The sequence below is a fragment of the Taeniopygia guttata genome, chromosome 2 (genome assembly GCF_048771995.1).
Source record: "Taeniopygia guttata chromosome 2, bTaeGut7.mat, whole genome shotgun sequence".
NCBI lineage: Eukaryota > Metazoa > Chordata > Aves > Passeriformes > Estrildidae > Taeniopygia > Taeniopygia guttata.
The window spans coordinates 146473067-146488690 of NC_133026.1; the positions used below are offsets into that span (position 1 = coordinate 146473067).

The 15624-nt window shown below is 42.8% G+C and overlaps 1 protein-coding gene across 1 annotated transcript in view; it reads right to left on the bottom strand.

Moving 5' to 3' along the window:
- The window catches only part of COL22A1 (collagen type XXII alpha 1 chain), a 192740-nt gene that overhangs the window by 74274 nt on the left and 102842 nt on the right, over positions 1-15624 (bottom strand). The window contains exons 19-23 of the mRNA XM_072925037.1: positions 12454-12489; positions 11522-11551; positions 10589-10642; positions 9631-9684; positions 1378-1431 (exon numbers count right to left, since the gene is read on the bottom strand). Of these exons, the coding sequence (XP_072781138.1) occupies positions 1378-1431; positions 9631-9684; positions 10589-10642; positions 11522-11551; positions 12454-12489 (228 nt within the window). The remainder of the gene's footprint in view (positions 1-1377; positions 1432-9630; positions 9685-10588; positions 10643-11521; positions 11552-12453; positions 12490-15624) is intronic.

Here is a 15624-nt window from a genome sequence, read left to right on the forward strand (position 1 = left end):
AATTGCCAGAGCAAATAAACGAGCAATCAGTATCTGCTCTCTAGCAGTGTGATTCCTTCCTCCTCAGGGAAATCCCCAGAGCCCTGCCTTGGAGACACCATAGAGTTTACACCATCTGGGTAAAAAGAAAGGACTTTCTTATGGACTTTCACTTAACACTGATCCATCCCAGTTCCTTCCCCCACCTGCTCAACTTCCCCTGGTTTCTCCTTTCCCTGTTCCCTCATTGTTTGTGGTACCCCTGGTGCCCTGCCCCATCTCCCCTGAAAGCCAATGCCTTTTTCCCTGCCCTTTGTACCACCCCCGTGCCCTCCCCCACTGAACCTTGTGCAGAGCACCTGCTCTTTTCTTTTGACCCTGGTTTCCCTTCAGTGTGGTGGGATAAGCCTTGCTGGAACTGACCCTACAAAAGGCCCTTCTGCTTCTCTTTGCTGAAGTTGCCGTGGTGAGTGTGGTGTGTTGACTTGACTGCTTTCCCTGAACGCTGACCCAAGCAGCTTTTCCACAGGAGATGTTTATTGGGGAATACAGGTAGCAGCAACCACCATCAAAACCCCACACCAGTACAGCAGTGTGCTGCTTGTTGCAGAACATCAACAGCTGTAGCAATGGAAGCTCATCATTCTTCCCCAAACTTTAGCAATTACTGCGACACAATCCTAAAGCCAAAGTCCAGTTTGTTAATTTGCTATTGAAAGGGCAACAAATGAAATGCTCAGCTTTATTCTGAGTGGTCAGCTCAGTGTGAGGTTGCACCTTTCCTGTTTTAGGACATTCCCGTGGATATTTTTCTTATTGCAGGGGTGACCCTACAAAGTGATTCAGATCTGCTGAATTTGTCTCCAAAAGTTAGTAAGAAACTACATCAGAGGTGTCAGTGTTATTATAACACAGGGCTGAACGGGCTGATCCATGGTGGAGCTGAAGCCTCTCTGACAATTCTTAACATAAACCACACTGTGTTGCCCTCATCATGTTATGATGCAATATGGAGCTCTAATTTGCCAAAAGCTTTAAAAAGAAAGTGTTAAGGGGTGATTAACTTAATCCCCCTTCCTCACTAAACTCAAATCAGTGATTTCCCTCTGAGATGATGCTGCTCTAAGCACAAGCAATGGGGAAATCCCATACAACACAGCTGTCCTGGTTCCAAGATGCTAAAAAACTCTGGAAGGTAAATGAAATTGCTGTCAGACAGACAGACATCTCTCAGTCTTAACAAGAAAAATTATTTGCATCTTAAAGGGAGAAACATGAATTTCAAATACAGTATAAAGAGCAAGTTCACACATGCTGCATTGTATGCTTCCATGTCCCCTGTTGCCACCAAATCTGGTTTTACACATATTATAGGAAAATGAACAAATTATCGCTTACCTGAGGGCCAATCAGACCATTGATTCCTGGGAATCCTGGTTCTCCCTTTTTACCCTGCATGTCCAACAGAGGAACACATATTAGAGAGCAGATCAAAGACTGCTATTGATTTTCCAAAGTCTTTCACTGACAAATTGATAAATCAATGTAACATGGGTATACAAAACATAGAAGCTAGAAATTAAGACGACACCATTTGGAAATGAAACCCCATTTATCTTTGACAATCCTGTATCTCCAAAATTGTGGCAATAGCTGTAATGTTGAGAGGTGTTCGCACACATATTATGGCATCTCCTACACTTTTCAATCCCACCTGGCTTCCCACTACAGAGAGGTAAGGAAGTCATGGTGCTGAGATGCAGTCAAGGGAGGTGCCAAGTGTAAACATGGGCTGAGATGTAAAGCAGTGTTCCTCTGCTTTGCATTGCACTGCTTTGTGCATTAACAAATAAAATAATTAAGAACTCTGGTGCAGGGTTGAATAGAAAAGATCCACAAGCTCTGAGCTGGGAAACAGGAATCTAGGTAAAGGTGGCATTAGCACCAAAGGGCAGAGCACAAAGACTCCTGTGCAAGTAAAAAATATCTCTTCAAAGGAACCAGATAATTCCATTGGTGTGAGGCCAGGAGAAGCCAAGAGATGGAGTACAACCCTGAGACAAGGTCACCTGTACCAATGCTGGAACTCTGTGTCCCCATGGGTTTGATCTCAAGTAATTCAGAAGAAAAAGATCCGACATGAGAAAAATGAGGAAGAAAGGATGGAGTAAGCACTGGAGTTAAGGCAGAGTTTGGATTTGTTTCTTAACCCAACAGGTGACTAGCTATGTTACTTTAAGTAAGTCACATATTTTTAAAAAATGATCTCTTCTTCCCTCATATGTAACAGTCACTGAATCATTAATATTTCTAAGGCTGTTAGTAATACAATAGGAGGGTACAAGAGGAGTCATGTAAATATCTGAGAGAGAGAATTTTCCCTCCCTCATTTCTACTTCTCATCCTGATTTTCTTTTCAGAAGGAGAATATAATTAACAAAGTTGAATTCCCCTGATAATGTGAAGGATCAAATATAAAATTTTCCCTTTATTTTTCTTCATTGAAAGATGTGCAGAAACAGCATCTATAATCAACAGCTTTCTGCTGACTTAAATTAATGAAAAATCTAAACCATCAAAAACAAGTTTTCATCATATTTTCCCATGCTGTGACTGAGATTTATCATCTGATGTGTCAGAATCAGTTATTTAAATTATTTTTCTCATTACACAATTGCCAACAATCCTCCACACTAAAACAATGAAATATTCATATACAGAAGAATTTAAGAAGAATATTAAATGAGTGATTATAGGGTCCTCAGGTATCAGAAGGAATTTGTAATCATTTCCAGGACTCGATATTAATAAAAATTTGAATTATATACTCCAGCACACCCACTATTCATAAATGTTCCTTCTCCTTTTTCAACATCCATAACTTCTTTTCTTGTCAAAGCCAACAAGATCTCATTTTAAATTGAAGGACTCATGTCACCACATGATTTAACATATGTTTTCTAGCTAAAGATGATAATTTTGCCTGCTGCCAAGGTGACCATGCAAATGACACTGTTAAAATACTCATTTAAATAAATGTGTAAGCTTATGAATAAAGCATACAGGATGTGGTGTGGGGGGCCAGACATGGGAGATAAGCCATCTCCAGCTTCCTATCCATGTGGGAGCTACATGCCAAGGTAGCTCCTTCCAGAGTTACAACACTGAGGTCAGAACAGAGAATCACAGAATTATGTAATCACAAAATGGGTGAGGTTGGAAGGCACCACAGCAGGTCATCTGGTCCAACCTGCCTGCTCAGTCAGGACCATCCCAGAGCACAGGCACAGGATTGTGTCCAGACAATTTTAGAATATCTCCAGTGAGGGAGACTCCAGTGCTCAGTCACTTCACAGTAAAGAAGTTCTTCCTCATAGTCAGATGGAACTTCCTGGGCATCAGTTCCTGCCCGTTCTTCTTGTTCCATTGCTGGACACACTGAGCAGAGCCTGGTCCATGCTCTGACCCGTTTCTTCAGACAGGGATGAGGTCCCCCCTCAGTCATCACTTCTCCAGGCTGAACAGGCCCAGCTCTCTTAGTTTTCCTCATGAGAGAGATGCTGCAGTGCTGTTCTCTGAGGCTTGGTCCCAGGAACAGAGGTGGATTTGGTGCCAGGCACAGAGGAAGCATCCTTAACTATGTCCATCAAAACAACACAGTGTTACTCATGCCTTAATGTCCCACCAATCAACTGTTCTGTCTCCAGACTGATGCCCTGGAACACTGATCTGTGGCAGTTGCAAGAGGAGCTGTTTATTCTTTCCTTGGGTATAATGTTGAGAAACTTCATGTCTTTTCAAAACATTAAGAAATCTCTTAAAGCAACATATAATTATACAGACAGAGAGACTGAGAGAAATTTCCCATTTTGAAGGGGAATTGTGGGCCACATGGAGGTTAGCTGAAATCTAACAGATCACAGAATCACTGAAAGAGACCTTCAAGATCATCAAGTCCAACCTGTTCACTAACACATCAACTAAACCATGGCACTGAGTGCTACATGCAGTCTTTTTTTAAACACATCCAGGGGTGGTGACTCCACGACCTCCCCAGGCAGACCTTTCCAGTACTTTATCACCCTTTGCATGAAAAACTTTTTCCTAAAACTTTTCCCTAATATCTAACCTATATTTTCCTTGACGCAGCTTGAGATTGTGACCTCTCATTCTGTCAGTGCTGCCTGGTGAAAGAGACCAAACCCCACCTGACTACAACCAGCTTTCAGGGAATTGTAGAGAGTGATAAGGTCGCCTCTGAGTCTCCTTTTCTCCAGGCTAAACAACCCCAGTTCCCTCAGCCGTTCCTCACAGGGTTTGTGTTCCAAGCCCCTCACCAGCCTCATTGCCTCCCCTGGACACGCTCGAGCATCTCAACGTCCTTCCCAAACTGAGGGCCCAGAACTGGACACAGCACTCGAGGTGTGCCCTCACCAGTGCTGAGAACAGGGGAAGGATGACCTTCCTGCTCCTGCTGGTCACACCATTCCTGATCCAGGCCAGGAGCCATTGGCCTTCTTGGCCACCAGGGCACACTGCTGGCTCATGTTCAGCTGGCTGTTGACCAGCACCCCCAGGTCCCTTTATGCCTGGGCACTGTCCAGCCACACCGTCCCCAGCCTATAACCTTGCAGGGGGTTGTTGTGGCCAAAATGCAGGACTTGGCACTTGGACTTACTAAACTTGACCTTGTTAGACTCTGCCCATCCATTCAACCATTCCAGGTCTCTCTGCAGAGCCCTCCTACCTTCCAACAGATGGACACACGCTCCCAGCTTAGTGTCGTCTGCAAATTTACTAATGAAGGACTCAATCCCCCCACCCATGTCATCAATAAAAATATGGAACAGAGCTGGTCCCAGCACAGAGCCCTGGGGGACACCACTGGTGGCTGTCCCCAGCTGGACCAGCACTCTCTGGGCCGGCCATGCAGCCAGTTCCTAACCCAGCACAGAGTGCTCCTGTCCCAGCTGGGCTGCAGCTTTTCCAGCAGTGTGCTGGAACAGATTCACTCCAGGGCATGTCTGTAAAGGACAGAAATACTTGCTGGGAGAAAATACAACTATGAGACCAAAACTCAGTGAAATGTCACACTGCCTAATAATATGACATAGAAAACCAAAAATTACGTCGTTACCTACAGTAAGAATCAGTTAAATCTGTAAGATTGTGTATCTTTTGACAATATGAAATACATCCTATTTGCCTTTATCAGCAATTTGAACAAAAGCATCATTTAAAATGTGTGTTTTATTGGAAATTCATGTATTTACCTCACTGACAATTGCAGTTTCACTCTGGATTTAGTCTATGGCATCAATACTTTTTCCTTTTTTGTTTTAGTTAAGTTGCTTAAGTCTGATTTCTGCATGGCGGAAGTTTGCCAGGCCAGATAAAGTCATCTGAACATTTCAAACACCCATAAATAAATATGAACACAACCAACCATCAGAAAGATATTGACTATACAGAGGACAGGAAACCAAGGAAAAATGTAGTTTCCACTCTGCTGGAGGGGAAATTCTGAAAGGCACCACAGCACAAAACTGTTTCCTATCTTGCTGTCCAATAGCCAGAACACACATATTTTCCTAGCATGTTTTTCCCTGAGATTTGGCCCAGGAACACAGGTGGAATTGGTACAAAGTATGCAGAAAACATCTTTAATTGTGAATGAATATGACTGCTAGCATAAATGCCAATTTTCTTTCCCCTGTAATCTGGATGAGATACTAGGACTACCCATTTCATCTGGTCTCTTTACCTCTGCATTACTAGAGAAACCAGAAAAAAAATCCAGCACTGTTAATCAATGTCTGAGCTCCCTGAAGGCTCCAGCCTTTTGCAGTCTCCATATGCATTAGATAACACCAGTAAATTTTGAAGTGAGAGCATCTCCGTACCTTGAGGATGAAAATATCACCAGGGTTGGCCAGATCATGAGTGATTATTGGGGCAATTGTAAAGGGTTACAAGGACTTCTGGACATTGATAGAGACTGCACCTTGAGACTAGCTCTTTCCAAAAACCCTACCCAATTTTCTAGGCAAACATATTCTCCTCTCTCTCCCCTGGATTATTTATCCATTTCACCCTGGATTACCAGTCAACTCTCTCCTTCCCTTGGATTCTGGGAGCCTAAGGTGGTTCAAATTCAGGAAGTTCATACACAGAGAAGTAAGAGTTGAAATAATGTTGACTTCCAAATTCAAGCTGTGACTGGCCTGAACAGGAAAATCATATGCAACAGTCCACTCAGGTGAGAGATGGGTCAAGAATGGAAAGTCAAATACCTGTATTTCTTCCACCATCAAAGGAAGAACTCAGCACCCTCCACAGATTTGTTAACTTTATATCTCCCAGGATAGCTGAGAGGGAAAAACCTTTCCTGTATTGACAAGTGATCTGAACGCTGCACCTCTGAGTGCAGAGTGCACCCTGAACCCAGGAGTTCCCAGTTTTATTATTATTATTATTATTATTATTATTATTATTATTATTATTGTTGTTATTGTTATTGTTATTGTTATTACTTATCTGCCTGATGTATGTACATTGAGTCTTAAACATGGAGAAATGCAGTCATTAAATGTCCATTAAATGAATGGAAAATATCTTTATAATATAGTAATATTATAAATATATTCTCCATTAATTTTCTTTTCATAAATTTATTCTTATTACCCCATGAGATTCCTGTATTATTTTTCTTTTGTGCTGATTGTGCTTTGAACTTGGAGAGATTTTATCAATGTAATTTTATAAAACTAAGCTGCAGTCCAGTACATCACACTCAAAATGGTCCAAATAGCTCCTACCTCATGATTGCTGCAGGATAAATATTTTCTCTTGGTCTCTTTCTGAAATTTCAATCACTTGACCGAAATTGTAGTGTTTAAAAAAGAGGCAAATTATTGAAATCCAAATTATTGAGTACACTTAAGAGGAACCCTGTGTTTAGTCTGTACTGGCCACAGATCTGCATGTTTTCCAGGAGCATGTCATATGCCTGCACCTTTTGTATCTATCAAGAAAAAAATTTTGGTTTTATTTCCAACAAATATTTCAGTAGATCAGGTATCAAAGACTTAAGAGCAGAACCAAAGCACTTCAATTTTCTTCAATTTAACAGAAGAAAAAGGACAGGAAGAGGGAAGAAAACCACAAAACCACCCTAAAAGTGAAAGACTCTCAGAGTTCTTTTTCAGGCAGTTTTAATAAAATCTGTCACTCAAAGTTCTTACAGGTCACGTTCAAATAGCAGAGCACTTTTCTTCACACAGTGTGCTTCTGATGTGAGGGTATCATCAGCTGCCAGGCACTTTTGCCTAATAAAATGAACACAACCTAGTTGCTTGGTTCAGGTTGGAAATGTTACCTCCTGCCCCCAGATGGGATTTGTGTAGATCCACCAAGCCCAGTACTTTGATTCATCTCATGAATCTCATTGAATAATGGCCTTTAATTAAAAAAATATATCTATTCATCTAAGATGCTTGGTGACTAATAAAGACCCTTAGGAGAAGACTAACTAGCTAGACACAACAGAGTCTAGGGTAAAATTCAAAGACAGAGGAGATCAAATGACACCTGTAATCAAATGATCATTAACAGGAGCATTTTCTGTCCTGTTGCAAATCCTGACAGATCACTGTTCTTTACCCAGCTAATGTGCTTTATTAATCTTATTCAAGAAACAACATTCACAGCAGGCTTTAAAACCACAATAATTCCTAACTTACCAACTTAGGAGCAAAGCACTGCAGAGTTATTTGCTAAAGTCATATTTTCTAACGTCTAGGAAATTAGAAGAAAGGAAGTAAATGCCCTTTTCTGCTGAGGCATTGACTAAAAGCTGCATGCACTATCTTCCCAAGGAGAAGATTCCTAAAATTCGTGCTTACAGCTAAATTTTAAAGCACGCAATCCAACGGACAGTCTGTAGAAAACCTCTTAGCAAGGTTTATATTTTTTTCCTGTACTGTTTGCTCATCACCCTCCTATGCTCACAGGTTCTCACACAGGTTGAGAACAGCGCTGGTGCTGACTCAAAGCACTGCAGGCAAACCCCGTGATCTCCTTTAAGGAGTGAGCTATCATCAAGTCTCTGTGGCTACTTAAAAAAGTGACCCATTAAACAATAGTACTGAGACCCAAGTGACTGCCTCCAAAAATGCCAGGCAGGTATCTCACTTCTACTCTTATTTGTTGACTCCCTTGAGGGCAAAGAGGCCCTGAAGAGAGACCTTGACAAATGGACTGGGCAATCACCAATTGTATGGTGATTGGTGTGAATCCATAGTGCTGGATTCTGTACCAGGGATGGAGCAGCCCTGGATCTACAGACTGGAGAATAAAGCTGGAAAGCAGCTACGGGACAGGACCTGGGGGTCCTGGTTAGTGGAAAGTTGGAGCCAGGGTTGGCAGCCAGGAGGGCCAACCCTGTCCTGAGGGTATCAGGCACAGCATTGTCAGCCAGGCAAGGGAGGGGATTGTCCCACTCTGCTCTGCACTGGGGTGGTCTCACCTCCAGTGCTGGGGGCAGTTTTGGGTGCCACAATATAAGAAACATACAGGTATTAGAGAGTGTCCAGAGGAGGGCAAGAAGAATAGCCTTATGTGGAGTGAGTGAGGACGCTTGGTCTGTTCAGCCTGAAGGAGACTGAGGAGAGACCTCATTGCAGTTACAGCTTCTTTGTGAGGGGAAGAGGGGAAGGTACAGCTCTCTTCTCTCTAGTGACCAGTGACAGGATGTCAGGAAACAGCATGAAGCTGAACTGGGTGAGATTTAGGCTGGGTATCAGGAAAAGGTTTTTCACACAGAGTGTGGCTGAGCCCTGGAACAAGCTCCCCAGGGCAGTGATTACAGCACTAAGCCTGCCAGAGTTCAAGAAGCATTTGAACAATACTGTCAGGAACATGGTGGGATTCTTGGGATGCTTTGTGCAGGGCTGAGATTTGGACTTGATGATCCTTATCAGTGCCTTCCAACTCAGGATATTCCGATTCTGTGTTGTCTAGTGAAATGTTCTTCATATGAACAAGCTCAAGCAAGGAAAAGCAGGTTCAGAGCATGAGTGTAATAATATCAGGCCCACTATGAAATTTACCTTTCAAGCAGTACTTAAATATGTGACGATATAATTCCATGTCAAAAAGAATTCCAATATTTTTTCATACATAGGAAAACTAAGCTCCTGGCAGAGAATAGTACACCAACTACCATTTTTGGGGACGCTCTTTTTGAGTGCAGACCAAACAGGACAGAAGATAATAAATATTGCAAGAATCTTTACCCTCATTTGACTTCCAGGACAACAAGTTTCAAACTGACCACATTAGTAGTGGTTCTGCACACTCAGAGTCCTATCAAGCACCCCCTTAGCAGTAAGGAGCAGATATGAATACTGGAGAGCACATGGCAAGAAAGAACCTGCACTGCATTCAACCTGTCAATTCCAAGAGGTACTGAAAGTTCCTGTACAATGAATAAGGAATATGGGAAATGATCTGGGCCTTTCTTATATAGATAGACAAGGATTCTTATATAAGTAGACAAGTATATGTAAGGTGTGTGAAAGTAGCAAACTTTATAAAACAAAGCTATCCCGAGCCTCCTGAGACTCAGATTAAATAAAAGAAGCTACTCACCCTTTGACCTGGCAAACCAGGGACTCCAGGCTTGCCTTCCAGACCAGGTTCTCCCTTTAAAAGTGAGAAGATTTAGAAAGTTAATAGAATAAGAAAAACTAGTGAACTATATACGATTTCCTAGCTGTTTTGTGCTACCATTACTGGATGGCTACCTAGACAACTCTTACCTGATTGTTATGTTGTCCTGTGAGCAGAAGAGAATGAGTAAACAAGATAAAGTGACAATGCTCTGATTAAATACAGAGCACACAGCTATATTTAAATTACATAATTCAAACCAGATTTACCTAAGTAACACCCCTTCACAATGCCATCAATTTTACAAAAGCCAATCAAAAGTGAAACACAACAAGCAATTCAAGAGAGAGGAAACACAGAATGTTTGCAAATGAAGCAGTGACAGTCTGAACTGAGACATTCTGCAGAGCTGGGTCATAAAATATAACTAGAATAAGCTACAATTTAAGTCAGAAGTAAGAATGTTTGCATGTACAAACTGTTCTAAAAATTGTGTTGAAATATAAACACACATACTCAATTCTTAGTTTTCATCCAGAAAATGTTTCAGCCATGACCTTGTGGCATAATGCCAACCCCTTTGACAACAACTACTCCCTGACCTTCATGACATGACAGCTCACAAGTTATCAGTCAGTGCCTCTCTGATATGTGCTGAATGCCCATACAGCTCTTCAGGACATTAGAAATAGAAAAATGATCAGGTTCTGCATGACAGCAGCCTTAAGGCAAACTTGCCCATGTCCTGGTTGTCAGATCCCCGTGTTTGGACAGGCCATCCTCAGCATGACACCTCCTCTCAGCAATGAACAAAACTGGAGGCTGTGGGCACTATTTAAATATTTTAGAGCCTGAATGATGTATAAGATTTTCATATACCTCACTCCAGCCTGAGTTTCAGCTTCTGAAATTGCAAGTAGTGAGAGAAACTACTTACTGGAGGTCCAGGTAGTCCAGGTTGGCCTTGTGGTCCTCGTGGCCCAGGCTTTCCCTACAGGAATGTTTGGGTTTTTTTTAAAAAGTGTTAAAATATCTTTATGAAAATGTGCATAGGCACATGTTTTCTATCTTTACAGGACCTATACCACCATATTGCCCACAAGTCCTGAAGAACCAGTGCAGAGACCAGCTGTTTTTCTCCTTAATCTCTGGCTATTTTAATTGTCAGCACTCACTAGGCTGCAGACAGACTGATCCACCCACACTCAACAGGCACTTATCCATATCTGGTTCTCTGTTTTTCAAAGGAAGTGACTCTACTGAAGACCCTGGGATATCCTGGATATTCCACTAAAACACTCAGGGTTGGGGTTTGGTGGTGGAGAACAACAGTTTTTTGCATAAGCAGCTTTCACCAGCATTTCCCCCAAGCCAACAGAGCTCTGAAGGGCTCTAAAGTATCATTTACATGATGCATACAATTGTATTAAGTAACAGCTAAATGCAAATTACAGATCTACCAACAAAAAATCAAAATTTGCATATTTTATACATAGGAATAACAGACTGACACAATGGGTATGTCCCCCCTGTTTGAGTGCCCAGGTTCAGACACAAACTAGGCATAAAACCCAAATACAGTTTAACATTAATGTTAACACATCCCTGTACTTAGAGAATTGCATAGCTGACTCTACAATTCATACTCCTCATTGATGTAAGATTCACATCCGAAAATGACATTGTCTTTTTTCCTTTCTTTGTTATTTTCTCCATTGTCAATAGGAAAATTTATTTCTTGATGTCCTGATAATGCTTCCATCCACCTTCCCTTTAAAGTACTATTTTAAAGGAAAATCGAACCTAACAGGCAACAGAATTACATTAAAATATCCTTGCAATGAAAGAAGAGATATTGAGTCTCTCTTACTTCCTCTCCTTTTAGGCCTTCAGTATGCACCTGAAATAGAAATGCAGAGTTATAAAGGATGGAAAGAGTAAATACAAGGCAGAAGGTGCCAGAGGTATCATGGGGCACCAGAGGGTATTTTTCTCCCCTTGCTGTTCCTTCAAGTTGCATGATAACTCCTACAGCTCCTCAGATCCTGTTGCAGGCTGGGAGATGCTTTCTATTTAAAGAGCTCAGACTAACACAAGGTTTTCTCTCACCTGTGAAGCTATTTGGGTGGCTGTATAAACAGTAAGAACTTAATTATTTATCTCTTTATATAAATAAGTTAGTTAAATCCCCAGATCTTGTTTTATTCTAAATCACAAAGATCTATTGAGTGCAGAAGGAATCACATAACAAGCAGACTGGCTTGGTATATGCCCCATCAGTTAAACTAATTTTCAGATGTTATATACATCTTTCAAAATTTCTTGGTAATTGCTGTTCCATCATTAATATCACATTTGAGCAGGACAGCAAAATGTTCTTACACAAATAGGCCGTTTTTTTTCATAGTTTTCTAATTCCTTTACTTTCTACCACATTCTGAGTAAGGGAATTGCCTCCTGACTTTCCCATGATTACCACAGAGTCTCTCATTCTTGTCTTTAGTTGAACAGTGCTATTTCTTTTCTTTTTCTTTTTTTTTTTTTTTTTTTTTTTAAGGTAAAGGGATACTCCCTAACTGCTTTTGTTAACAGTGCAAAGTGAACTCAGTTCTAGACCTTTCCTCTGCATACTTAGTGGTATGCAGAGGAACGGTATTTCTCCATTCACTCAGAGGTAACCTCTTCATACAAACAATACTCATCTCTGGACGTCTCTCAGTGAGATCCTTCCAACCTGCATTTCTACTTTATCTTCTCATGCAATAATGCTACAAAGTTTGGGAAAGCTAAAAAAGTTCTTACTAAAGTGCCAGGCAATCCTGGAAGTCCTGGTTCACCCTGCAGGGAAACACAAAAGAAGTGAGAAAAACATACATAGAACACAACATACATAGAATACACAAGAGTGCAAAATAAAAGCAACATCCTGATCATATTTTCCAACTGTTGTTGTACATTCCTATTTTTGGTACCATCTCATAATTAATAGATCTGGACACACACCCTCAACTCGGTTTTCTCTGCTCTGCAGATGAATACATGGAGAAAACGGTTGTGGTCTGTGCTATGTGAAGTTTTATGTACATTTGAATGACATTCAATGAGTTAAAATGAATAATGCATTGGAGTGCAATAGCATTAGATTTGTGCTTCAAAAAATCTTGTATTTGCTCTGTACACTTACCACACAAACAAACTGTTTGATGCTTAGATCCCTAACAGACCCCCAAAAGGATGAATATTAAGGAGGTCAAAATACTTTTATTTGTTAGTAACCAAAATAACTGCAAAAAAACGTTAGAAAGGGTACCATTTTCCCTAAGTCATTTTATAGAGCAATTCATGCCATACTGGTTGCCTGACACTGGGATGCTACACCCTCTTTCCATGATTTATTGCCATCTAGGCTATCAATTTGTTCCAGGTCATTTTTCTCCAGCAATGTCCACCATTTATTATGCTCTAAGATTGTGCATACAGAAGGTTTATCCTTTACTTTAGGCACAGACTGGTGTTACATTTATCACACAGCTTCCTTCCACACTCTATTTATTCATTACTCATGTAGGTCTCTGAATGACTCACGATATCTTTCATATTTTCTCTCTTAAGTTCAATTACTGTTTGTTATTTATTCAGAGCACCATAAAATGGTTTGGGTTGGAAGGGATCTTAAAAGATAGAATCACTGAAACATTAAGGTTGAAAATACTTCCAAGGCCATTGAGCCTAACCTTTGACTGAACACCACCATGGCAAGACCAGAGCACTCAGTGACACATTCAGTTGTTCACTGAACACGTCCAGAGATGCCAAATCCACCATCTCCCTGGGCAGAACCTTGCAATGGCTGAAAAACCTTTCAATCAACAAATTCTTCCTGCTGTCCAACATGAATGTTTACTGGCATAGCTTGAGGCCATTTTCTCTTGTCCTCTTGCTGGCTGTCTGGGAATAGAGACTAATTTCAACCTGGCTTCAACTGCTTGCCAGAGAGCTGTAAAAGGCAGTAAGGTCCGTCCTGACTCTCCTTTTCCCCAGAATACACCCAGTTCCCACAGCTGCTCTTCATAGGACTTACCCTTTACACCCTTCCTCAACTGTACTGCCCATATCGGGCCACACTAGCACCTCAACCCCTTTCTTTCTTTCCATGAGGTGCCCAGAACTGAATGAAGACTTCTACCCAGTGCCCAAAACAGAGAAACAATCACCACCCTGATCCTGCTGGCCACACTAGTCCTGACACGGAATGCCACCGGCCTCCTTGCCCACCTGGGCACATGGCAGCTCATGGTCAGCCTCTGTCAGCCAGGGCCTTTCCTCCTGCGCAGTTTTTCAGCCACTCGGCCCCCAGCCTGGGGCACTGCTGGGGCTTGTTGGGACAAAAGGGCAGGACCCAGGCCTGGCTCTTCTTCTGGCAGGCATGGAGGGTGGCTGTGCCCGGGCTGCCCCTCCCCAGGAAAAGCCCTGTGCGGATGAGCCGCCGGCAGGGCCGTGCCCGGTGCCTGCCCAGCCCCTGGCACGCAGCGTTTCAGCCTGGCTCGCTGGCAGCGCAGCCGTCCCGCAGCCCCCGGCCCCACGGCGATGGCGCTCCATGGCCAAGAGGGCCCGGCGGGCTCTGCGCCGCCTTTTCTCCTTCAGCTGCCTCAGCGGGCAGCCGGAGCAGTGAGCCCAGGGCCAGCACTGGGACGCTCACCAAAGATGCCTCAGGGCTCACCCTGAGGCAACCACTTGCCAAAGGCAGATCCTGTTGCCAGCCCCAGCCCGGCATCCACAAGAAAACAGCATGGAAGCCTGGTCAGGGACAACTGGCTGAGGAAGAGTGAGAGCACTGTCATGTTGAACCCGATAGAATCTGTTATGTGTAGTAGATATTATTTGCGTCATTTCTAGTATGATATATGTGATATTGAGTAGATAAGATTAGAATTTGATTGCAAAATAAATATTTTATTTTTTCATTTTAATTTGGCTGGACTAATTTTCATTTTTAACAAAGCTGAGTTTAGGCCCGGTCTGCATTGGGCTGGGGGAGAAGGAGGGGTGTATCCCCACTCTCCCTGCAAGGTTGAATTTGGAACTGAGAAATGGTCTCTTGGGTCCTCAGCATTGCAAACAAAGGAAGGCATCCTCCTTTCACACGGCAAATAGGAAAATACCTCCCTCAATAACCACAGCAAGGACTGGAGAAAGGTGTTAACCCTGAAAGAATGACCTGGGGCCCTCACCTCCACAAGAGACCCCCAGCACAGACAAGCACATGGTGAGGAAGGACCAATGTGATGCCACTGAAACCAAGCATCTTGGACTGTCTTCTGCTTCATCTCTCTCCCAATTCCTCTGTCCCCACTTTCCTTCTCACCCTCCTTTTCTCTATTCCTTTCTATCTCTCTTCCTCTCATTTATTGTTAAATAAAATCCCCATTGTTGAGTTTGGTAGATGGTCTCACTGGCACCTTAATTCAGGCAGAGGCGTCTCTCATTAGTCCCACCTCAACAGGGCCACACATCTGCACACAGCACTCGAGGTGTGGCTTCCCCAGTGCCCTGCACAGAGACACAATCACCACCCTGGTTCTGCTGGCCACACTAGTGCTGACACAGAATTCCAGGAGACCACTGGCCTTCTTGCCCACCTGGGCACTTGCCAGCTCATGTTTGGCCACTGTCAGCCAGCACCTCAGAGCCTTTCCCACTGGGCAACTTTCCAGGCAATATTCCAGCCACTCTGCCCCAGCCTGGGGCACTGCAGGACTTTGTTGTGGCCGAAGTTTATAACCCAGAATTTTGCCTTGTTGAACCTGATGCCATTGACCTTGGCCCATCAATCCAAAATACCTGGTTCCAGCCCTGTGTCTCGAGCCGACATGACATCCACTAGATCAGGCTGCCCAGGGCCCCCATCCAAACATGCCTATTCTAAAAAGAGCTCATGTTATGTGAGAAGGAGTGAAGAGATACACACCAGCC